At 34.3% G+C, this 26,379-nt stretch overlaps 1 protein-coding gene across 3 annotated transcripts in view; it reads left to right on the plus strand.

Moving 5' to 3' along the window:
* The window catches only part of Bcat (Branched chain amino acid transaminase), a 111,764-nt gene that overhangs the window by 52,312 nt on the left and 33,073 nt on the right, over positions 1 to 26,379 (plus strand). For 2 of the 3 annotated variants that reach the window (XM_081737884.1, XM_081737885.1), the window contains exons 4-5: positions 967 to 1,011; positions 17,549 to 17,758. In XM_081737884.1, coding sequence (XP_081594010.1) covers positions 967 to 1,011; positions 17,549 to 17,758 — 255 coding nt within the window. The remainder of the gene's footprint in view (positions 1 to 966; positions 1,012 to 17,548; positions 17,759 to 26,379) is intronic. The other variant, XM_081737886.1, reaches the window with a different exon arrangement.

The following is a 26,379-nucleotide window of genomic DNA, read 5'->3' on the forward strand; positions in this document are numbered from 1 at the left end:
CTTATGTAAAAGAGAATTTATATATATATACTTGCATGGTTTATAGTAAAATAGAATGGAAATATTTCATTTATTATGTGTGACCTTTATCTTCTATTACACACCGCATAATACGAGGACTGTCCAGGAAGTAATAGACGTTTTGAAATTTAAAAAAACAGTAACAGAATGATATTGTATACATTTGAAATGTACACTCTTAAGTTGTTTTTCCACGTAATTGCCGTGCAAATTAAAGCATTGATCATACCGTGGCACAAGTTCTTCCATACCGTTGCGGTGGAAATCTGCTGCCTGCGATTTCAACCACTGGGTTACACCGGCATGCAGTTCGGCGTCAGTATCAAACTGTTGTGTAGCGAGCCATACTTTTACTGCTGAAAAGAGGTGGTAGTCGCTAGGCGCCAAATCTGGGCTGTGTGGTGGGTGATTGAACACCTCACATCCAAGAACTCTCAGGTCGCTTGGCCTGTGTTTGAACGTGAGTTGTCCTTCGTGCCAAGTTTTTCCTGGAGCTTGTTTTGAGTCGCGCTCCTTAACTTTCTCAGTGTTTCACACACCTCAGAAGAGGAGAGATTTTTTATTGCAGCGCACATTATAACATGTCACAGAAAGCACAGTAAGAGTGACACAGTCCTCACCCTACTACAACTGGATGCGTACTGAGTGTGGCAACATTATGACACCAAGATGGCGACTCTAGCCCCACTCTTGCCGCGGGAGGCCAACACATCTGATATTTTCTGGACAGCCCCCGTATGTGTTGAATAATTTAACAGGATAGATTATTTATTATAGATAAAACAAAAATATGTGTGATATTTCTACGTATAAAAATAATTTGAAAAATGTGTAAAAGAAACTCTTTCTTAACGAGGTCAAATACCTTCCTTGTAATTTCGCTAATACTGAGTTAATTCTTGTTTTCTCATGCACATATTGTTTGCTTTTATTTACCAATGAAAGGAAACACATGTGGAAGCTCCAGAGTTTGTTGGAGGATCTTTTAAGGTATAGTTTTGTTCAAATAAATTTCTGCATGAAACCTGTTTGAAACTCAAGAAGAACTAATCATGCATGTATTTCAATTAACCATAGTTGGATATGGTTATGGGTGTAGGGTTTGTCTTCTCCGTTTTCTTGCCTTTTATTATTCGTTCAAGTACATTATATTAATTTTCTTGTGTCTAACCTATCCATTGTTGTGCAAGACAGAATGTAAATCAGTTCTAAAAGAAGAAGAGGAAGAAGAAAAAGAGAAATTAAACTAAGGTCATTATTGAACATTCATAGAACTAAATTCGTAGTTTTTTTTTTTTAATTTAGTGCTCCTTTTCAGCAGTGAAGCTTTATAAGACGTGGATCTAGTTTAAGGTGGAATCCGAACCACTATAATGCGTTCACGTTTCAATGTTCTCTCTCTCACCGAGAATCGAACCCAAGACCTCATTTATTAAAGGCGGGCGCGCTAATCATTGGATCAATGGCGAGACTATTATAGAAATTGTGACAAGCATAAACACCTCCGTTTTTAACATCATTCGGTTTTCCAGTATTAAATGCCCAACGTTTCGGAACACTTCAAGTTTCATCCTCAGAGATAAACGAAGTAAAATTAACAAGAATTTTAGGAATGATCCGAAAAATGCATCAAAAGATTGTGATCTTGGCCAATAATTTGTTTTTGGATCAAGAGCCACAATTTTTTTGAACGGCCGCTAAATCAAGTTTTCGTATTTTTTATGAAATTAGCGCATCATACAGAGTTAAGTGATTGTTTGTGTTTGGCTACACTATATGTAGTTCTCCAGATAGACCTATAAGGTGTACAGCGGGCCACAGAAATTCTTGAGGTACAAAATCCGTGAGATAGGCAACCCAATTAACGCCTGCTCCAAGATTAATTACGCCTGGTAGTAGCTAGCACAACAGCCTGAAGTTGCCCCCAACTGTTAAAAGCACAAATCGTAAATAATGTTTCCGTGCAGAAGTGGAGCGAAACGTTGGCTGACGAAATGACAAAAGGGCTCCTTTGTATGATACACGCGTAAAACTATACACAGCCACTTGGAAAAATATACGGATATCAGAGGCGTTGATGAGAAGATAACAGTCGGGGGACTTAGTTAATCTTATAATTAACTCAAATGAGGATTATATAAACAAGTTTATTTATTTCAAATAACTATACATATCCGCATATCAAATAATATATGGCTAGATTATGCGGTACATATGATAGGCTATTCTTTTTAACTAACTCAAAGCTTTGCGCTGAGTTTTGAAACTATTAACAGTAGTCCTACCTGCAAATCAATTAAAAGTATGGAAGGATCATTTGGGGGGAAGAACCCAACCCCAATGAAAATTTTGGGGGTCTAACAGGGCGTGAGCTCCTAGGTTCCGGCGCTACTGATTCATACGTAATACTACTTCGAAAGAAGAAATTGTTGATTTCATTACTCGTTAAATAATTTTTTGAAAATGCTAACTATTGATAATTTATATGTAAATATTAAAAATGCAAAATTCGACAACACTCAAATCAGTTGGAGAACTTATCCGTATTAAAGTAGGCCTATTTCCCTTTAACTTGCACATAGGGTTCATGATTTGTATAATATTTGTGAAATTTTACACATAGAGACACAAAGTTAAAAGGGAAGAACATAGTGTTAATAAACAAGTTAAAAATGCACGAAATTAACGGATCTACATAATATAACTATAATATAACTCGTGATATCAATATATTTTCGAAATAGATTACATGGGGACGAATTGCCTTATTTTACATATACAATATCTACACACAATTTCAATCGCTTCGATCCACTCCTTCCCGTACTTCTACGATAATATTTACTTTTTGCCGAAGAGGCCTTGGCCCCAACACTGTTTCTCCGCACAAGCTAAAAACACATGATCGCTTATTGTTTGCGTATTGTCCCTACAAAAGTTTCGTTGCAATCCTCCATTTCTTTACGCACTTTAGATAATTCGTAATCAAAGGTTTGGAATTTTTTTTAAGGAAAATGCGAAACACATATTGCCTCATTTCATGTATACTATGTCTGTGCACAATTACATCCACTTCAGTTCACTACTTCTTGCCTTTAGGGCGCCAATTTTCACAATTTTGGGTAGGGATTTTTGCACTCTAAAACGGGTTTTCCGCAGAAAATGAAAAAATATTCGATTCTTTTTTGCGTATTGTCCCTACACAAAGTTTCGTTGCAACTCTTCATTTCTTTTAGGCACTTCTGACATCAGCACTTTTGATATTTCGTGATCTTTGCGTTTAATGTCCCACGATTATGCCTGTTAGGTTAAGGGAGACCATGATTAAAGCAAGTGAATTATGATGGGCAAATTAGTGGAAGGAGAAAATGGGAGGAAATTGGAGTGTCCCGAAAAACCCACGAGCACGATGTCCACTTCAGGCTTGCTTGCCTTGGGAACGAACCAAGTACCCCACCCTCAGATCTGAGTTGGAGTGGGTCAGTGGGTCGAGGGTCAACAGCATGAGCCACTGCGACACACCACCCACCATGACCCATTGCGACCCACCATTACGCACTGCGACCCACCATGACCCACTGCGAACCACCGACCCACTCTTATCTACCGACCCACTCTACTTACTACATTGTAGACTATCTTCTGAACAGTATATTTTTATTTCACCCTCGGCCCTAGCCATAGGAACTAAATTCACATTTCTGATTGGTTTCAGTTTGCGATTGTCCGAAACTTCTATGTATGTATTGTGTATTATAGCAATAGAAGAAAATTGTCACTTTGTTGAAATTAAAGAAGAAAATTGAAGCAGCTGAGGTTAAATTAATATGACAGTGAAACTGGAGCAAAACGAGCCCTGCGGGACTTCTGACCCGTTGTTACTACTACTATTATTACTACCTATAGAAAAATACTATGGATTCGTGTAACAAAACTACACGCGTAACGTAAGTAAATCGCTTTTTTGAGTATTATTTATCATATTTTAATGGAAATCGTGTTATGGAAACTTAAAAAAATAAAATATAAGAATTAAAAATGTTTCTCTGAACCCACGCCAAAAGTAATTATAATTACTAACCAGTTGTGCTAGCAGTCTCGGCCACGAAGACCGACATCGGTAGGTAGTTCATTTCTGCTGTAGGTGGCGAGAAACGGATAAATTCAACTAATCAGAACCGCGTATTTAGCTCCTATTGCTAGGGTCGAGCGTCCTTTAAAAATATGCTTCTGAACACTGGTAAATTTGTCTACGTTTTACTTTCAAGGCCTCCATTACCCTTCCTTTTTCATTTGTTTCTGTTTACGTACCTGAGATGAGTATCTCTAACAAGGAGAAGACAGAGTTTGGTAAGTGAACTTTTTTTTTTTTGCCATTTTTTGCGAGGTGATAGTGCACATTTAAAGAGTTAATATTACAAACTGGGAGAGCGCAATGGCCAAAAATAACGGAGAAAAACCATCTTAAAGTTTTCTACTCGCCGCGTGTATCGTACGACGCACGAATTTACGAAGTGACGGTGTGGTAGAGTGAGCAAAATCTGTAATTTATGTTTAAAGTGTCCCGGGTTCGATTCCTGTTTGAGTCATACGTCTTGTTTTTGCTTCAATCAATAAAGTAGGCGTTTGTAACTATAAGTAAAATATTAATTCACCGTATGTTTATAATAAAGAAAACAATAGAAATTTTCAAATCCTTTGTAAAATCTTTCAATGTTCCATGTTAACTAGCAAACAAAAGTTAATCTATTCCGTAAATATACTGATATCACGAGTTATATTATGGTTACGACCAGTGACGTATTTACGATTTTATTTCGGAGGGGGGCTTTGCCAACTTTAGTCCTGGAAATTTGAAAATTCTCCAAGATATTTACTTTAATATAGTAAATAACATTTCCGGGGGGGGGCTTAATCCCAGAAGCGCCCCACTTAAATAAGCCACTGGTTACAACAGTCGTTGTGTAATAAATGTTCTTGACGCTTCATGTATATATCTGTTGATAGTTCGCGAATTACAAAGGAGTTGAGGGGTAATCCCCTTTGCTAATACTGGATGTTGCTATAACCAAAGGAGATTTCCTTCTCATTCCCCTTGTAATTCGCACACTGTCTACAGATGTAGACACGAAGAGTCAAGAACATTTTTTACACGAGTGCGGTAACAATAATATTTAGGAAATAGATTACATTTTGTTCGTACCGTAGTTAACATGGAACATTAAAAGATTTTACAAGTGATTTGAAAATTTCTATTGTTTTATCCATTATAAACATATAGTGAATTAATATTTTACTTATAGTTACAAATGGCTACTTTATTGGTTGAAGCAAAAAGAAGTTTGACTCGAACCCGGAACCCCTTACTCACGAGTCAAAGATTTTCCTCACTTTGCCACGCCGACACTTGGTAAAGTTGTGCGTCATACAATATATGCAGCCAGTAGAAAGCTTTAAGGCGTTTTTTCTCCGTTATTTTTGGCCATTGCGCTCTCTCAGTTTGCAATATTAATTCTTTAAATGTATACTACCAACTCGCAAAAAATGGCCTCGAAGTTCACTTACCAAAGTCTGCCTTCTCCTTGTAAGTGACAAAAGAACTTCAGGCATTTTTGGACATTGATATTTGTAATTGCAATAATAGCAATAGGACTTATACTACTACTTGGCTTTCAAGACACACAGACAGTGAGTTTTAGAGAAGCTAACTACTGGAAACAATACATTTTTGATTCACTATAATATATAAGTTATTATATAAAAAATGGATGTAACTGTGTGTGCCAGATCATAACGGCCAAATTACAAAGTCAAATGAAATTATTTTTGGTATATAGTTAGGTCTTAATCCAAACTGGTATGTTATCATATCACTTCCATTATAATAATATCTTAAGGTGGTAGTGGGGATCCGAAGTTTTGCGAAAAAAATGACTATCTCACAAGCCGTTAAACTTACGGAGCTGAAATTCAGTATATTAAATCTCTATTGAAAATGAACACGTCTCATAGCATTTTTTAAAATTCTTCTTTATGAGCGGGGGGCGGCACTTTCTGTATATGCAAAATTGATAGTGGGTTGGTTTGTAAAAATAATTGAAAATGATCGATATTAGTTGAGAAACAAATTCACAAACAAATTGAGAAACAGAAACCATGTGCTTTCTACTATAATAATTGCTGAAGCTTATGTTTATTATATGGAGCGCTTAGGGCTAGAGATGAAAAAAGCCGGCTTTTTTGAATGGATGGTTTTTTTCACATAAAAAGCCGGCTTTTTTGGGAAAAAAACGAGAATTTTGGAAATTTTGGCTTTTTTCAACTTCATGATTTTTCTATCTAAATAGCTTTCTTATAGTATATTCTATAGTTAGATAAAAATTCCATGACCTGAATGTCATATTTCGCTCTGAAATTCACTATCAAGATGGATGGAGCACATGTTTTACGAATTGAAGCTAACATGAAGAATGTAGTATTTGAGGGTAATTTTAGAGGCTATTTAACTTTATTTTAACTTTTGAGTTATCGACATCTTTTTTCTTCTCTAGTTTGTCATCCGTGTTTCATTTCTAAGAGCTTTTAGTACTCTAGCTTCTAGCGTAAAAGTTAAACTTGCCCGTTTTTCTATTTATCCGTCAAAGCGTACGTTTTTCAACATATCCGTCAAACCGTACTTCCACATTTCTGTTATACTGTAGCTGTGAAGTGATTTAGCATTAATTTTCCGGACACAACCTTGAATACCAATTTATACAAATAATCAGTAGCGAATTTAGAAAAGTACTTTAGGAGGGGTTTTTCTGATTGTTTCGTTTCCTAAAAAGTCCTAATTTTATTTGGGTAGTGCTTGAAGTTTATGAGTACAGGCATAACTAATATTTCGCTTCGTTTATATGTTTAGCAATAATCTTCCGGATACAACTTTAAAAATCATTTTATACTGAGAATCAGTGGCGGATTTAGAAAAGTATTTTGGGAAGGGTTTCTTACTAATGTTTAGTTTTTTTAAACATTCGTAATTTTTATTTGACGGGAGCTTAAAGTTTATGAGTAAAGGCATAAATAATAGATATTTCCTTTGTTGCAGACATTCCGTAACTTTGGGGAACGGGCTTCAGTCCGAAAGACCGCTCCCCTAACCTTCGCAAAACCGTCACTGCTGGTAATTAGTAATAATAACGATTTAAAAACAATAAAGAAGGAAGTCGCCCAACTCACAGTACACGCACTATTTCTACATTTACAGATGGAATGAAGAAAAACTTTGTCAGAATGGTCGAATGCTGGTTGAATCCCGGACTTCCCGATAGAAGCTCAAAAGCTAATCACTCAGTCATGTTTGTTGTGCAGTTGTATTTAGCTTAACTTAAATATATTCCGTAGTCTTTTTTTTTTTGGGGGGGGAGTTCCGTAATGATATGTTGAATCCCTCTTGTTAAAATTCAGAAAACTTGAGGATTGGGTAAACTGTGATGGTGATTCTATAAAACTTAACTGTAGAATTTCAAGAATATACAGAACCAAAAGCTCTAGATGTTCAGCCTTTAAGTGTATCATATAAATCTAAGTATTTCTTTATGTTTTATTTTAATTTTATTTTGTTTCAAAAAGATTGTATGGAATATTTTGAAGTAAAAATACTACATACTATTTTGCTAGTTATTTGTGTATTCTTTAAAAAGAAGTGTTTACTTTTAGGGTTGGCTGGTTAACACCAACTTTTTTTTTAATAACTGGTTTAAGCCACAAAAATAAAAAGAATGAAAAATGCGAATCGTGTGAACTTCATGGTGACGTTTCCAGATATCAAACCACCTGCAATAGTTTTATTTCCCTTTCACCTTTTAATCAAGGTGTCCCATGTTCAATTCTCGGTCGAACCACAACCCTTCTTTCATGCGTAACCCAAGTAGCGGTTCGGATGTCAGTTTAAGCGAAAGTCTTCTCCTTGATAACCTCGGTATTTCGTAAGGATGTTAAGCCTAAATATACGAAACAAACCAAATTGTATATTTCTGCATGTCTAAATGCGTGTTGTTTTATAAAGAAGCCAATTTTGCTTAAATATATTGATAGAAATTGGCAAAATTTATCGATTGCCTACGTAGCTTCCAACATTAGCTTGGATTGGACTTTCAATGATATCTACGTACAGGTACTAAATTTGTAATTTAATACCTCAGTTTTAGCGTACTGATTATGGTACGTTGATCTTTAAATTTTACATGCAAAGCAATAAAAGGATTTTCCCGTTATTGTCTTACATTTCAAGTAATGACGGGATTTTCCCAATGGCTAGGGCGGGAGATTCTCAACTTAAGAAATTTACTGACCGCACTTCTTTAAGCTTATGGGAGTTCTTCCGGCATAACCCCGCTGTTGCATAATAACATCAAGGCGAAACAAACTTATTTCTGTGAATATGTAATATAAATACATAAAGCAAAAAATCTAAGTCAAAAAAGCCTGGTTTAAACCAAAAAAGCCTGGTTTAAAACATCCCCCAAAAAACGGGTTTTCGGCATTTTCAAAAACAACCACGGTTCTTTCCAACTCTGCTTACTTTTGTATATAGGAGGTTAAAAAATTCTTATTATATACATTGGTTAATCCTGTGGAATTCATAATGTAAATATGTTGAAGAAAAATTGTTTGAAATATTTTTTCGAAATTCATAGTTTATTTTCGATGTTTTATATTATTATCAGCATCAACCACTAATTAAATGATTTTTTGTGTTATAGAGAAGCGATACAAAGTCTGTTTTATCAATTTAAAGCAGTATTTTGAAAAAAGACCAAAATTTACCAAGCAAAAAAGCAAAGCAGAAAAAACCGAGTTTTTTTTCAAAAAAGCCGGGTTTTTTCCGAGCCCTTGCATCTCTACTTAGGGCACAGGGCAATCAAGTAATAAAGGTGTGAGAAAACTAGACATAAAATTGGTAGTGTACGCTTAATTACACGGAAATTTTAGGTTTGGACTGTACCTTGGTCTACTTACCTTGATTTGGGACTTCCAAATTTCATGCGTTTTTCCACTGTAAAGTATTGATAATTCAACAAGGAAATAACTATACCATGATAATTTAATTGAAATTAATCGAAATTTGACCCATGACAAACACTTTACCATTTTATATCGTAAAGGTAAGATCCACCGTTATTGTAACAGACCGGTGCTTGAGCGAGTGACCTTAAAAATTCAAACTCCGATTAGTTAGGATTTCACAACCTAGTTTTATTATTACAAGTATAAACTCTGTAGTCAATAAGAGGTTGATTGGTAAGAGGTTGTGTATCATGAGTCATAGTTGATAACGATGTGTTTTGGTAGGTGGTGGGTCGGAGTGGGTCGGTGTGTAGTGGGTCAGAGTAGGTCATTGTGGGTAGTGGGTCCGAGTGGGTCATGGTAGGTGGTGAGTCTGAGTGGCTCATAGTGGATGGTGGGTCAAGTTCTCATTGACCCACGCCATCACTGCCTCAGATAGTTCAGTACTCGCGGTCACGTGTTCTATTCCCGGTGGGAGATACTTTTAAATTGTATATGTCCTCGACGTATCTATGTTCGTATCCCTGTCGTTCAAAGTTATTGGAAATAGCTTAAAACGAGTATTACTAAGTATAATAAAGCCAAGTTACGGAGATACTTTCGGTGAATCAGAAAAGAAAGTGGTCTAAGGCTCTATATGTCTATTTTTGTTTTTAATTTAAATTTGAAGTCTCTCGACTATATTATTTTATCATGACAGAAATCAATGTGTTTCGTCGTTATCGTAAACGTATGCAATTTGCTCCAGAAACGAGTGTTTTTGACTCTTTATTAACAGATCAGTCTTAGCGTAGTGGCGTGAGAATTCGTTTCGTAATTCAGGGGTCCCGGGTTCGATTCTTGCAGCGGTAAGTTGTTTTTTTATGAACTACAATATTCATACTTCTGATGTGTAATAAAATGAAGAATACTCAATTTCTTTCGGTCTTACAAGTTACAGTGGAGACGGCTTTCTTCACAGAGGAAATACTAGCAAAATGACGTCACATGTTTGTCTACAACCTTGATGCGTACTGTGGTGGAAAACGTAACGTGATTAGCAAACAATTCATGAATACGACTCCTAAAGGCCATGCTTAGGGCCTAGTATTAGTCATAAATGTGTCTGAAACGATATTGTTTCCGAGCAATTATTCCGAACGTCTTCCACTATTACTCCTACTGCTAGAAATAATAATATTTTCGTTCGCCATTTCCAACACGTTCCATATATCCGTTCCACCAAAATTTGTAAATAGGAACTATACGTTTTTATATTTGTATGTATATTTTATTAAAATATCAATATAACGCATACATAATCTAAAGTCTTTTAGCAAAAGAAAGCGTGTTACTATGTATCGTGGTGAAGACAAATCCTACTTAATTTCTATTTAGGCATCCAAAGTTTCGATATTCATGTTATCCAGACCACCAATCGCTCTTATCCTTTCTCTATCACTATGTCTTATCCTTTCCTTTTCTTTTCCTATAAACTTCAGTACGCATATTCACATTGCAATAGGACGTAATACTGACGTCTTAAATTTTCAGTAATATAATAATAATAATAATAATAATAATAATAATAATAATAATAATAATAATAATAATAATAATAATAATAATAATAATAATAATAATAATAATAATAATGGTATTACAATTTTGAAAGTTGCCTTAAAATAAGCCAAAACTTACAGATAAGTCGGGGTTTCGAGAGGGTGTTTGCACTTCCAGGACACACCTCTGCAACTACCAAAATTTTAAACCAAAGCGTTCCACTGAAGTTTCATATAGAAAGTATTCTACTGTACGTTTTGAGGAAAATAACAGTAATAAAAATAACTGAATATCACTGAACAGTAGGGGATATAATAAACTAACTTTTACGATATACAGAAATAATTATGAAAGCTTTGGTACAAAAATACTTACACAGACCATAATAAATTCAATGAGCTCCAAAATACAAAGTAACAAAATAGCGTATAAGATTCAGTCTACAAAGCAATTGTTACTTAAAGAATGGACACACACTATTTCGAGAATCGAGATAAAAAGAGAAATGTTTACCATACTTTTCGTCTCTTCTCGATTTCCATCTCCAAAGCGAGACGATAATTTGAGTTAGCCTTGTCCCGTCTTAAATGTAAACTGGTAACTCTCGTCTCAATTTTGTTTGTTTTGTTTCAGAAACGAGATGAGAAATTCCTCTTCTCGTGATCAACTCTAAACAAAACCGAAATATTCTTGCCAAATGTTACATTTCTGCTTGCAATGTTATGCCCTGAGCGATAATAAACTCCTAACTTTTAATCTTCTATGACATACTAATTTTTATTATTAGTTTATTATTATTATTATTATTCCTGAAGGTTTGATAGTTTAAGTATTGAAACATCCGAATATTCAAATATCAGAAGAAAATAAATGTGTGCCATCGCCGACCAATCGCTAGCAAAAACTCTAAAATAAAAAAAGAGTATTGGTTGTTCGTGGATCCGATTCGATTCGACTACCTTCAGATTAGTGATCGAGCGCCTTAACCACTTAACCACGATTACTACGCAGCAATTGATTTGTCTTTAGTTTGTTTACGAGTATAATACACGCGGCATATTTGATTCAAAATAAAGTTTTGTATTTTGTTTTCAAGAAATCTGTAAATTTGATAATTTAATTAATACAGGGATATAATGCCCTCCGTGTCAATTATGTATTCCTGTGTTTTGCCAATCAATCTGACTATTAAAAAGCTACTGTTTTGAGCGAACAGAAAAGGCTCTTTATTTAAGCCATCCGGAAGAAATAACGCTTTACATGAGTGGTTAGAGTTCTAGTTTTCTAATCGATTCCTGCCTTCGCCGTTTACACTTTTTAAAATGTTTCATTTACAAGTCTGAGCTCCAGTTGGATGTTGTTAAATGAAAGATAATCTCCCGTGGAGAAATTCAATGATGATGTAATCCTGAAAATAAAGGAACGAAAATGATTGGAGAAAACGAGTTACAGAGTTAATACTGTTAATAATTCTATATTTGATATTAACCGTTGATTTCGTGCATTTTTAAGTTGTTGTTTATTGACACTATATTCTCCCACTTTATCTTTGTGTCTCAATATGTAAAATTTCACAAATATTATACAAATCATGAACCCTCAGTTATTTTTGCAAGTTAACGGGAAATATGCCTACTTTAATACGGATAAGTTCGCCAACTCATTTGAGTGTTATTGAATTTTGCATTTTTAATATTTACAAATAAATTACCAATAGTTTGTATTTTCAAAAATTATTTAACGAATAATAAAATCTGACAAGTTCTTCTTTTGAAGTAACATTACGTATCAATCAGTGGCGCCGGAACCTAGGAGCTCACGCCCTGTTAGAGCCCCAAAATTTTCATTAGGGGCTGGGTTCTTCCCCTGAATGATCAATCCATAATTGATTTGCAGGTAGGACTACTGTTAATAGTTTTTAAGCTCAGAGCAAGGCTTTGTGTTTATTTTTTAAAAAAATAAACTACTGTTAATAGATATGCCGCATAATCTATCCGTAAATTATTTGATACTCATATAAGAATAGTCATTTGAAGTAAGTTAACTTGTTTATATAATCCCTCATTTGAGTTAATTATAAGATTATTTAAGTTCCCCGACTGTTATCTTCTCATCGGCGCCTCCGGTGTCCGTATTTTTTTCTGGTACTGTGCTGTGTACTGTGAGTACAAGTATGCAAAGACTCCCTTTTGTCATTTCGTCAGCCAGCGTTTCTCCTCACTCCTACACAAAAACACACTTTACGATTTGTTCTTTTAACAGGTGGGGCAACTTCATGCTTCTGTTCTAGCTACTCTACTAAGCGTAATTAATGTTTTAGCGGGCGTTAGTTGGGTTGCCTAACTCACGGACTTTGTACCTCAAGAATTTGTGTGGCCCGCTGTACAAGAAAATTTTTGATTGAAATATATTGGGTCTTGGATCAGGGACCACAAAATTTTTGAACGACTCTTAAATCGAGTTTTCGTATTTTCTACAGAATAAACACATCATACTTTGTTAAGTGATTGTTTCGGTTTGGCTACACTGTATGTAGTTCTTCAGATATAAAGCGTAGAAGAAAATTTTTGATTGAAATATATTGGATCTTTTGATCCAAAAATATTAAACCAGTAGCAGGGAGAAGGCATATGAGAATTCTTGGACTGTATACAACAATTAAAACAGATCAAGCCTTAAAAGCTTCATTAATAAGTTTGGGAAACGAATACTATCGGTAAAATTATTTCTGCTCTCCTCTTAGTGCTTATTACTTCAATCTCTTTTTATCTTAAAAGTCTATATGTATATGTAAATGAAATCGACGTTACCTGTTTCAGCATTACAGAAAAATGGTTAAACCGTTGGAAATTAAGTTTTGTATAAACATATTTATTAGCTGCCTTGAACTGGGTGTTTAAAATGCCCCTTTGATTAAAATACGTATGCGGGAAAAAGAGGGGCTCAAAATTTATGCCAAAACTAGATTTTCTGAGAAGCCTCACATGTTAGAGAGATGAAAATCAATATACATACATCTTATTAAAAATGATTGAACACATGTTCCAGCATTTTCAAAAATTACGCTTCTAATGGTAGAAGAAGTGCAGTTTCTATATTTTCCACTCTACATTCAATTTGACGTCTGCCTCAGCATCACAGGAAAACTATTGAACTGTTTGGAATTAAATTCTAAGGCGAATATTCAGACCCAACATGGATGGGAGTGGAGAATGGCGGAAACTTCATAACGAGGAACTGCATAATTTATACGGTTTGCCTAACATTGTTAGGATCATTAAGTCTAGGAGACTAAGGTGAGTAGATCTGTAGCTAGAATAGAAGAAAATGGGAACACTTTCAAAGTTTCAACTGGAAATCCAATCGAAAAACGACCAATAGGAAGACCTAGGAGGCCGTAGGAGGACAATATTAAGATGGATCTGACAGAAAGCGAAATACAAAGTAGAAACTGAATCCAGTTGACTAATTGAGAGCTTTTGTGAGTGCAGCATTGAACTTCCGAGGCCATAGAGTTAGTTTCTTCTTTCTCTCTAAGTAGACGATTCTGAAGAAGACTCCAGTTGCAGTTGAAAATTAGCTTAACAAATTATCCAAACAATTTGTTACAAAGAAAAATTCGGGTATTTTGACTTATTTTTAACGCGGGTGTGCATCAAAGATCTTCAAAATTTGATAATAAGACCTAATATAAAAGATCTTACTATTATGTAATACGCAAGAAAAAATCTGGCCAAACTCTAGACAAGTAAGGGATGTTTGACTAGATCGGGGCCAAAGGACGAAAAAGAATTACCTGAAAGAACCGATGGGCATCCTGGTTCTCGTGTACCCACCAGAATTTTGGTCAATGTCCTCAGGACTCATAGAAGAAAAATTAGAAAAGAAAATGAAAGAAAAAGGGGTAAAATTCAAATGTTTCGTTGTATTTTTTTTCTTTCTTAAATGATAGTAGGGCCCGATTTCGTAGAGCTGAGAAGGGAGGAAGGAATATAAGATTTCACTTTTTGGACTAAAGTGAAGTATTTCAAAACCCGGCGCTCCTGTACAGATCACGCAACAATCAATCATGTTTATTTATTTATTTATTTATTTTAAGTGAAAGAATCTCTAACAATTATTATATGCATAGTTGTGTGTACCATAACATACCGCATTCCTTTTTATTTCTTTTTGTATCTATTATTGTCTGTGTATGTGAAGTTTCTTTATTTCATGTACTTCATTTGTGTTGTACAGTTTTACTTTCTTTTGTATTATTCCTTTGAAGTGCTCGTTTTCTTTGCCCTTTTGAACTTCGCATTTTTTTTTTATTTTCATTTATTTATTTATTACTAATCAAGGATGTGTTGAAACTCGCCTGAATCAATATAGGCATTCCAACTAATTCGGTTAATTTTCTACACTAAGTGAAAATTTTTTATTGAAGGAATTTTTATTTACTTGTATGTTAAAATGTTTGTGATTAAAAGCAGTAAGTTTATGGTATTGATTTTAAATGGTATTAAGTCCAGCAATTGATAATGCTAAAAGTTTTATGATTAAAAAATGATAAGTTTGTAGTATTGATTTTAAATGGTATTAAGTCCAACAATTGATAGTCCTGAAAGTTTTATGATTAAAAACAATAAGTTTATAGTATTGATTTTAAATGGTATTAAGTCCAACAATTAATAATCCTAGAAGTTTTATGATTAAAAAATAATAAATTTGTGGTATTGATTTCAAATGGTATGAAGTGCAAAGATAATACAATCTTCCAAGAAGGAATTTCTTTCATTTTATATTTCAGTGTGCTATGTTTTAATTGGCGCTTATTAAAGAAATGTTAAAAGCTACAGTATATTGGTTGTTGCGGGATGAATGTAACTAATGTCTTCTCTTAGATAATAAAACAGCTTAAGTGCTCAGATGTATCAGATCACGTCTTTATAGATGGATTAACATGACAAATTATTTTAACCAGTGGCGTACGTTCAGGGTTTTAACATTTGGATTCCTTCATTCGGGTTCTTTCATCTTGAGCAACATACTACGAAAAAATAAATTTCACTAGGCTATATACAGGGTGTTTTAAAAGAACACCGACAACATTTGGGAGGTGATTCCAGACATCAAAATAAGACAAAAGGTATAGTAGACCAACCTCGGTGCAGAAATCCGTCATTTCGGAGTTGTAGGAACTAGCATGTGCCCTACCCAAATATCTATGTTACAGAATCTTGTGGTACTTCCGCAACAGCTTTTATAGAGGGAGTTTGTGGGTAGTTCAAATTATATGCCCATAATCAAATTCCCTCCATAAAAATTGTTGCGTGAGTACCTTAGGATTCAGAAACATGTATTTTTGGATAGCGCACATATTATTTCGTAAGTGTAGTCTTGACCCGACTACGGTAAATCACACAGTTTTCGAGCTATGGACCTTTAAAGTTCATTTTCTCATGTTTTCAGCAGCCTATAACTCCGAAATGACGGATTTATGTACCCAGGTTGGTCTATGCTTTTTGTCTTATCTTAGTGTCAGGAATCACCTTCCAAACGTTGTCGGTGTTGTTTTGAAACACCCTATATACAAAATCATACTTTTTTGAAATGATACGAGACTAAGTACTTGAACACTCTCCCATTGCTGAAGTTGTACCTACGCCACTGATTTTAACTTATGACCATCTCATTCATATATATATATAATGTGTATGTTGCATGTAGTAGCGTCATAAAGGAATTACCGTATTTACCGACGTATAAGAAGAGGCACCAACGTATAAAACATATCGATTTTCTGTGTTCTATTTCGGGGAAGAAATTTCACTGCATATTATTGTGTACACATATTTAAGTACAAAGTGATATTTTAGCAAGAAGTATATGCGGAGCTAACAATGCTTAACTAATCGTAGAATCATACGCGTGTCTGAGAATGTCTATAGCCCGTGTGTGTCTAGAGAAACATATATATATATATATATATATATATATATATATATATATATATATATATATATATATATATATATATATATATATATACTATGAAATGGTAAATATACTCTGCAATATCACAATAAAAGTACACTAAAGAGAATCATGCAATTATATGTATGGGATATGGATAGACACCTTCTAAGTCACCGTTACCCGAGAAGATTTTATCAGATTAACTTAATTAACGAAATATTTTGAGATAATCGAGCTAATGGTCTATAAATAAATAAATAAATAAAAAATTGCTTTCGTTCAAGAATTAGTGTGTGGAATATCGGGCAGACAGATGAATGTTCTAGCATTACAATCTTATCAACACCAGTAGCGTGATTCTAAGGAAGCGAATGTATGCAAAGCACATTTACCGAGTCACTGAACTGTACGTAGTAGGGATGGACAAAATCAGTTTTTATTCTTAAAAGAATAGGAAGCTGGTTCGTAGAAAACGAGAAACCGACATTTCGCTTCTCTTCAAAACCAGTTTGAGTTTTCACCTTTTTTAAAATACAAAATTAAAACTGATTTTGATAGAAAACTTAACTGGTTTTCAAAAAAGAAAAAAAAACTGTTTTGGTTTTTCAGAAAACTGAAAAACCAATTTTGTGGCCTCCACTAATACGTAGCTGGAATGGTGTCATGTATCGTAAAGAAACAGTGAGAAGGCATCAAACAACACGGAATCGGGAATAATTATTAAAATTGAAATAATCAAAATCTCTCTATTCGGCACATAAGGCACAGTCCATTTTTAGACTTAGTCTTAAAGGGGAAAAAAGCCTGTTTTATACATCGGCATATACGGAAAGCGACTTTTGATTTGTCCCCTATACGACATTTAAAAGAATATTTCACTGATTTGGTATAAAAGCAATAGTTTTAATAACTGTTTTTTTAAACCACAATAAATTGTTGACGTATTTTTTTCATCTTTTCTTTTTATATATAGTACAGTGAACTAGAGGTAACACACTGTTCGGGGGATCAATGTAAGAAGAAACCAGATACAAAATGTCTACCTTTCGGCAAGATTTTCACGGATCATATACTTGAAATTGAGTATCTTGGATCTTGCGGAGGTTGGCAAAAGCCAAAGATTGTTCCCTTCCATGATTTAGTACTACATCCAGCGTCGAAAATTTTTCACTATTGCATTGAGGTGAGTAATATTTGTTTTAACACTTCTAATCCTAAGTTCGAGTAGTATTCGGGATACCTGTTAAATGCAAAGGGATGAAGTTTGAGTCTAGTTTGGGCAGTATTATGAATCCCTCGGACGGTCACTGTTTGTAGAGAAACCTTATCTGGATTCGCACGTAAAAGAAAACATTCTTTGCTGGACATGGAGCGATGAAATTATGAAGATCTTGTACAAGGTGTGATCAAAAAGTACGGTGAATGTGGTTGCACAGCGCCATCTATCAATGTTGTATCCATTTCACACCTTGTAAGCCCGGTAGCCTAAACCTTTTGGTACAGTCAGTGTCGAGTTTGAACGAGTTGTGACATGTTAGTTGACTTCCAGAGGCAGAAGAATAAGGATGTATTTTAAAAAATGTCTGTTGCGCGTCAACATTAAGTTTTGTTCTAAGCTGCAAAAAAGTGCTAAAGAAGTTCACGAAATGTCAAAATCATTGTACGGCGATGAAGCGGTGGCATTGAAGACTGTTTACAAGTGGTATGAGTGATTCAAAACCGGTAAGGAGTCGGTTGAAAACGAGCAACAATAAAGACGACCTTCGACGTCAAAAACAGATGAAAAAGTGCGAAAAGTGGCACAAATGATTTGTTCAGACAGGCGAATGACTATTCGAGAGCTTTGCTAAGAACTAAACAACTATATGGGTCCGTGAAAAGCATTTTAACCGCCGATTAAATAGCCAAATGACTTCCTTCTTCACCACGAAAACGCGCCGTGCTACACCTTGCTTTTAATCCGCGCTTTTTGGGCCGAAAAAATACTCCTGTCTGTCCATATTCGCTGTGCTCTCCAGATATAGCACCATGCGACTTCTGGCTCTTCCCAAAAATTAAAACCGTGCTTAAAGGAAAACGTTTTGACACCATTTCTGACATTGAGAGGGCCACGACAGAGCAGTGGACTCTTCTAAAAGAAACCTTCCAGAAATGCTTCCAGTCATGGATTCAACGTTGGGATAAGCGCAGTACTAGCCAAGGACAGTACTTTAAAGGAGATTAAATCAAATTCCACGTAAGCTTATTGCTTTGTTTTTAATTTCACCGTATTTTTTGATCAGACCTCGTATATTCAAAGCTGTTGTCAGGTATGTTGTTTTGCAGTACTTCGCTGACGAAAAAGGTAAATGTTTCGTGTTACGGTCGTTTTCCTTTACATTTTTCTGTAGTAATACTCCTAATACATAAAGGAATATAAATGGTTAAGTAATACATAGCGAATATTGTGGCAGTTTTATTCAATAATTACTTGTACAATAACAAACAAAGCTTTGTATCTTTTCTATGTTGCGTTCTTGTTTTCCTCTTTTCTTTCATGTAAGTGAAACAGCATTTATTTGAGCCAGTTTTATAGCAATTCCACTCAACAATACCAATACATTTTATATTCATTTTAAAAGAGAATACTAGAAGTTTTACTGTGATTGTCATGCATTTCACATAGTACGTGAAGACGAAGAGATTTGCTCAAGAACCATAAACCATGAAAACTTCTCACCTACCAATGATGGCGGAATGCCTAAGATGATGATTATGATATTTCACATGCTTATCTTTTTTTCTTTCACTACCTGATATACATCTTTTAAAAATGCACGAAAATAACAGAAAATTGGAATAAGTATATAAATCCAGGGATGAAAATGTTAACTCACAAATAAAATCATATAAATTCCATTCTATAAAGGAAATTTTTACAAAGGGCTTATAAATAAGAACATCGAAACTTTACAATAAGTTAGAACTATTTAAAGTGATAACGATTTTATTGTTCTTATTGTGGAAAGCAATCAATGCATTGTGTTTTGAAGTTAATGTCTTTCCAATATACTTGAGTCCAGTGTGGATGAAATGGATTCTGAAGGCCCAACTTTGCACCACTTTTGCACATACGTATGGTACGTTAAATTTGCAATGGTACCGTCAATATTTCCTTCAGTTCACGAATTATTCATGGCTTATTTTCTCATAGATCTGAAATTTGAGATAACCCTGTAAAAAAAACAATGAAGTTGAAAAGATCACATGGCCAGTTCGTATCACCATTTCTCGACAGAATGCGTCTCGGTAACTTTTCGTGCTATAATTCAGTCCACGTATCGAGATAGAAGATGACATTTGAACAACGTTATCTTTAAAGCATGATACAAATTAATTGCTTTTCACCATAAATAATTTTATAAAATAATACAATTTCATTGTTACTCGTAGTTTTTGTTCTCTCATTTTAAAGTTATGTTGTTTTCTTCGGTAAACTCTTTATGTTAATTTCTTGGAACGTTTTGTGAACTTTCTTTATCCAAATATATCTTACAGTATACATTGATGTATATAACGCTTTTAGTATTCCATCAAAGATTTATTTCATTTAACTTTTGATATTCCAAGGAAAAAACAAAAACTCAGTGAATTCGTAATAATCTGAACTATAAGGTTTGTTTTATATTCGGATTGTGAAATGTCCATCATGTTGAAAAAAAATTATGAATAATAACACTATCAATGGCTTTGGATTGGATATTGTGAAAAAAGTAATACTGACCACAGCTTCAACACACACTGTATTTTAAACTATAATATGTTACAGTTTCGGATATTTAACATATCCTTTATCAGACACTACTGTATATTTATGTTCCATAGTGTCTATATACTATCTGATTAAGGACGTGGTAGATATCCGAAACTGTATCTAATATAGTTTAAAATACAGTGTGTTTTGAAGCTTTGGCCAGTGTTTCTTTTGTCACAAAAATGAGGAAGTTACTCCTAATTTTTTCTCTTCAGTAACAAGGGATATTTTAATATGGAGCAGAGGGTATCTGTTAGAACATTTACCTTTAGTGCGAGGATCCTCTAGTTCTATCCCAGGTAATGAGAGTTAATGGTGAATAACATTGCATCTGTAGGTTTTCTCGGGATTCTCCCATTTCCTCCCTTATTCTCATTCCACCATATTTTTAAATAATAATTAAAGGCCATGATGGAAGAAGGGTTATCCCATATTTAAAACTTTTTTTTTTAAATAAAGTTTGCTGCGAATCAAAGAAAACCTAAGGAATTCACTTCTTTCATTTTAAAATTAGATAATGGCTGCAAATGTATTCGTGTGATTTATTAAAGGAAACAAAACTACAGTAAGGGAAATATTTTTCCTTTCAACTTTTTCAAATATTTTCCCTAGAAGTTATTTAGTGTACAATGTGAAAAAAATAATCTACAATCTTAATATGTACTTTTAGAGCCCACAGTAATCCTGATCTTCATCTTTTAGAGGCTAAACATTTGCACTACGCAACTCATCAAATAACGTTACTATTATAATTCAGTAACGATAAAGTAAAATGTATCAATGCCGTACATAGCATTTGACATAACATGTTCAACGTTAGCGCCATTTTTGATATGCTACTAAATACTGTTGACCAACAAGATTTGTGATTGGATGTGTAATAATAAAGCGAAGTAAAAACTTTACCTTAGTACAGGCTGGCGTAGGGAAGCGGGAAATTTTGAATCTAGAATAAACAATAATGTATGGCCGGTATTTATTTGGAATCGATAAGACAACATTGAGAAGACATCGCCATTTAGTAATACAGGGTGTCTATCGGTCACGAAAGTCATGAAGATGTCACGAAATCAGAAAACGGTCATGAAAGTCAAGAAAAAATCATAGCTTTTGAGTCGCGATTTTTTTTTATCTATACAAATATAAGTATAGACTGGAAAAATTTGTTCTATAAAACGTCAACTTTCACAACCACAAGTGTTTATGGCCGCCTTTAGACGCTACTAAATCGCAAGCAAAGCACGCTTCTATCGCATGCATGAAAATTCAGCCCAATTCGCACCCAAATTCGCTCTTGAGAATGTTACTAAATTTTATGGAAAGAAGAGGTCACGAAAATTTCACTTTGGAATTTTAGTAGACATCCTATAATAATAATGCATTGAATTTGTGCGAAACATGTGTGAAAGCATTTGATAAGAACGGTGATGTTTTATCGCGTCCGAGATTCCCTGAAATCAGTGTGTGTGATTTCTCTCCGTAGCGAATATATCTCGAAGCAAAGAGTATAGTATACGTCAACATCATTGAACTGAAACTGAGAATTAAAGGACTCACTGGCGTTTCTCAAGACATAATAAACTGAGCATTCCAGTAAATTCCCAAAATATAATCGTATCATAATGTGTATGTCAAGATGGGGCACATCTTTCCGATGTCGTCTTCTAAAAGTTAAGTGACATGTAAGTACCATAGCTAATCTCATTGTTAATGGCATGCTCTCTACATGCATCAGGATCATTAAATATATTCTTTCCTGTGTTCATTAGTGCATTTTTTCCCATTTCCCTGCGCCACACTGTATATATATATATTTTAACCCAAATTTTGGGTAACTCTCAACTGTTGCTTTTGATGAAGGAAGAAAATTTTGAGAAAAAATTGAAGTTACATCTGGTTACAGTGCTTTTATTTTCTTAAAATTTGTTTCCCAAAATTACTGGTTCCTACCTTATTTTATAGAATTTTCTTGGGTATATCACCGAGTTCTTCTTCAAGTTCTAAGTAAGAAGTCTACTTTAACAAAACTTCTTTATATAATATTTATGTATGTATGTCCGTGCGAAAGACAAAGAAAATCTCAAGATAATCGATCTTCACCAAATTTGGCCAGAATTTAGGAATAAATCTCGTTGATGGAGCCGATTCCAAACCGGAAGAGGTAGAAATTAACCAATTCTGGTTGTTCACATTGATTGCTACAGAGCAAAAAACGGTAACAGATAGAGGAAAGCGATTTTGTGCAATCGATTAAGCGTCCCAAGAATACATTATATTTCCATTCTTAACGCTGTACCAAAACCGGAAATAGTAGCAATCCACTACAGTTTAAAGTTTTAATATTGATCTACATAGAGCAAACACAATAATAGATAGCGAAAAGCAGTTTTTTTCTTGGAATCTATTAAGCATTCTAAGAATAGCTACCATCTTCTCTCTTAACCTTCTACTCAAACCGGAAGCGGCAAAATACAACCACTTCCGGTTGATAACCATAGAATAGCTAGCAAGAAATGATTTCCGGTAATCAATTAAGTGTCCCAGAAATACATTAAATTTCCATTCCAATCTCTTTATTGAAACCGGAAATGACATAAACAAACTACTTCCGGTTTTAACGTTGATCATTATATGATGCAAACGGTAACGGATAGTGAGAAACGGTTTTCCCAATCAATGAAGCGCCCCAACAATGTGTTCCATTTCTCTCCTAATCTTTCTATTAAACCCAGAAGTAGTGGAAATCAACCACTTCAGTTTAATCGTTTATCGTCATAGAATAAGAACCGGAATTGAAAAAAATCAAGAAGTGGTTTTCTGTAATCAATTAATATCTCTACTTAAACCGGAAGTGGCACAAATCAACCACTTCTGATTTTAACATTTTTCATTATAGAGTGAAAACGGTAATAAACCTCGAGAAACTGTTTCTCGAAATCAATTAAGCATCAGGGACGGATCCAGAAGATAAAACTTTCTTATTTTATATATATAAATAAAATCCATCCCAGAGTATGGAGCTCTTAAAAGTACCTCTAAGTAGCAGCATTACAACCCACCGCCCCCTCAGAAGTCCGCCCTGGACCCGCCCCTGTTAAGCATACCATGAATATATTCCATCTACATTCTAATCTCTTTATTAAAACAAGAAGTTATAGAAAATTAACCACTTCCTGTTTCAAAGATGATTGCTATACTGCAGAAACTTTTATAGATAGAGAGAACTAATTTCCTGCCAACCGATTAAGCATCCCAAGAATTTATTTCATTCTCATACTTGAGTTTCTACTAAAACCAAAAGTACGAGAAATCCAGCGCAACTTCCGATTCCAATGTTGATCTACAGAGCGAAAGATAAGCGACTGTTTTGGAATCAATTTAACGTTTTAAAATGAGTATTACTTTCTCTCTTAATCTTCTGTTCAAACCGAAAGTAGTATTACCACTTCTGTTTTAAACGTTGATCGCAATAGAATAAAAACTAATATACAGGATGTCTCAAAAGTCCCCTGACAAAGGGTAACTTTGTTATTATCATAGTTACAGCAAAACGTAAGAGGAAAATAACATCTCCATATGATGTTTTCAATCTAAAGGGAAGGATTTTTTTTAAATCGGACGAGCCGTTTGGGCTGTATACTCTTTATGCACCCAATGTTAAATAAAAATGTAACGTTGCCATTTACCTGGACCCACAACGTAAGTGAATGAAGTTATTGTCTTTTACGTTAATGTGTCGATGGCCAGCCTCATTTCAAACATACTCCCAGTCACCATACCCTTACAAAATTTATCCACCTTCCGGTAAATGGCAACGTTTCCAACGTTTTGAGACACCCTATATAGGGAGAAGCGATTTTCTGTAATCGATTAAGCGTCCCAGAAACATATACTTACCATCCACTTTAGTTTCTGTATTGAAACCGGAAGTAGCAGAAATTGATCGTTTCCAGTTTCAACGTTAATCGTTGTAGAGTGAAAACTGTAACAGATAACAAAGAAAAGCTGTTTTTTTTTAAATCAGTTAAGTGTCCTCGGAATCCTGTATATTGCATCTTCACTGTAAACTTTGTAGTAAAACTGGAAATGGTATAAATCTACTTCAACTTCCGGTTTCAATTAGAATTAAGAAAATATCACGTCGTACTAACCAAATTCAGACACACTGTACACGTCATATTGCTACTTATTATTTTCTATAATATTCAACACAATTAATGAAAAACAAACTAAAGATATGATGATGAACTAGAGCTATAAAACAACTACTATTTTCTCGCTTCATTTATTGCAGTGTTGCTACATCCGAAATCGAACTGTTTTCTATTTATGAGTTGAAAATAAAACTCTTAATATGTTAATGAGTAACGATTATTATTATTATTATTATTATTATTATTATTATTATTATTATTATTATTATTATTATTATTATTATTATTATTATTATTATTATTATCTAGCCAGTATTGGGTCCGTGGTTTTATAATTCCCATTGTTTATCTCAAACACCACTGTCCTGATTTAATTCTAGGTTCCTCGTGATTCTTATGAAGCGAAGAAATAGTGGTTGTTTTATAGCTAAAGTTCAAATCATATTTAAGCTTGTTTTTGATTATTTGTGTCGAGTATTATAGAAAACAAAAATTGAAGAGGAACTTGGTGATATATATCTTAGAAAAAAATCTTTAAAAACAGGATAAGGCATTAGGAATTTTTGGAAACAAAATTAAGAAAATAAGACTAATATAACCAGATGGAATCTCGTTCTTTCTACGAAATTTTCATTCTTCGTCAAAGGTAAAAGTCAAGAGTTACTGAAAATATGGGTGACAACAAGAAGACGAACAGAGGTAAAGTTTTATTTTGGTTTATTATTGTACATTAATATGCAAGTACGCACACAGAAATGAAGTTAATATTTTGTGATTGGAACTGAACAATAAAATGGCACCTATACAGTCAATGAGAAAGAGGCTTGTATTACAGTTAAGTCACTGAGAGATAAGTCTTACTTCCACCAAGAATTGTAGCAATGCATGAATCTACAAATTTTAAAGAGTGCAAATTAGGCAAGGTTTGGCGTATCCCAGAGCAAAGAAGTTTAAACTACAGACAACAAATTTAACCAGCTTTTTCATATAATGCACGGAAAACATAGAGAATCTAGAAACACTCTGCAATTTACATTCATTAGTTTTCCATCTCCTTTATCCTATAGGGCATAATAATGGAACGTTAAAGATTCCATTTCAGTTTAAAGTCCCGTATATTTTAATATCAGTTAATGTAAAATGATTGTGATAGGTGTATTTTCAGGTAAAAGAAAACAATTTGCTTTTGAAACGTCAGTAATTAAATGAAAACAGATTGTAGCAAAACACCAACAATATTGTATCTACCATCTTCATTATCTCAGCAAAATCTGTGTTTAATGTGTATATGTAACATACAATTAGCTAACAATTGTTATTTAGAGCAATTTTGCAAATTGCTACTTGATTCAATAGATGCATATTAAATACTAATTAAAATTATACTTCCCCCAAAATATCCTTTCATTAATTCAACTATGCACTTTTCGCCAAATTGTTCTTGTCATCTTCAGTATAGATCTATCGATTTAGAAATTTCGAATTAAATTTTTAGGCTGTCGGCATCTAAGGCCATTTAGCCCGTCTCGTATATGAGGGATGACGTCCCTCGGCGAGCACACTATTCGATGAAAGGGAAGGAAGGAAGCGGCCTGGGAGCATTATATTAGGTGCTATCCCGACATTTACCTGGTGTGAATGAGGGAAACCCAGGAATAACCTCACTCAAAATGTCTGGACTGAAAAAGCGTTACACTTTTTTGACCGAGTATCCCCACCAGGAATCGAACCCTGAAACCGCTCGCACCAAAGGCGATCAGCACAGATCCTTTGAGAAAACTATTGCTTGATTAAGTACATCACCGTTGAACCTGTTTCCGGTACCCATAACTTATTCACCCTTGCTAATATTTCAAC

The sequence above is a fragment of the Thermobia domestica genome, chromosome 14, assembly GCF_964235325.1.
Source record: "Thermobia domestica chromosome 14, izTheDome1.hap1.1, whole genome shotgun sequence".
Taxonomy (NCBI): Eukaryota; Metazoa; Arthropoda; class Insecta; order Zygentoma; family Lepismatidae; genus Thermobia; species Thermobia domestica.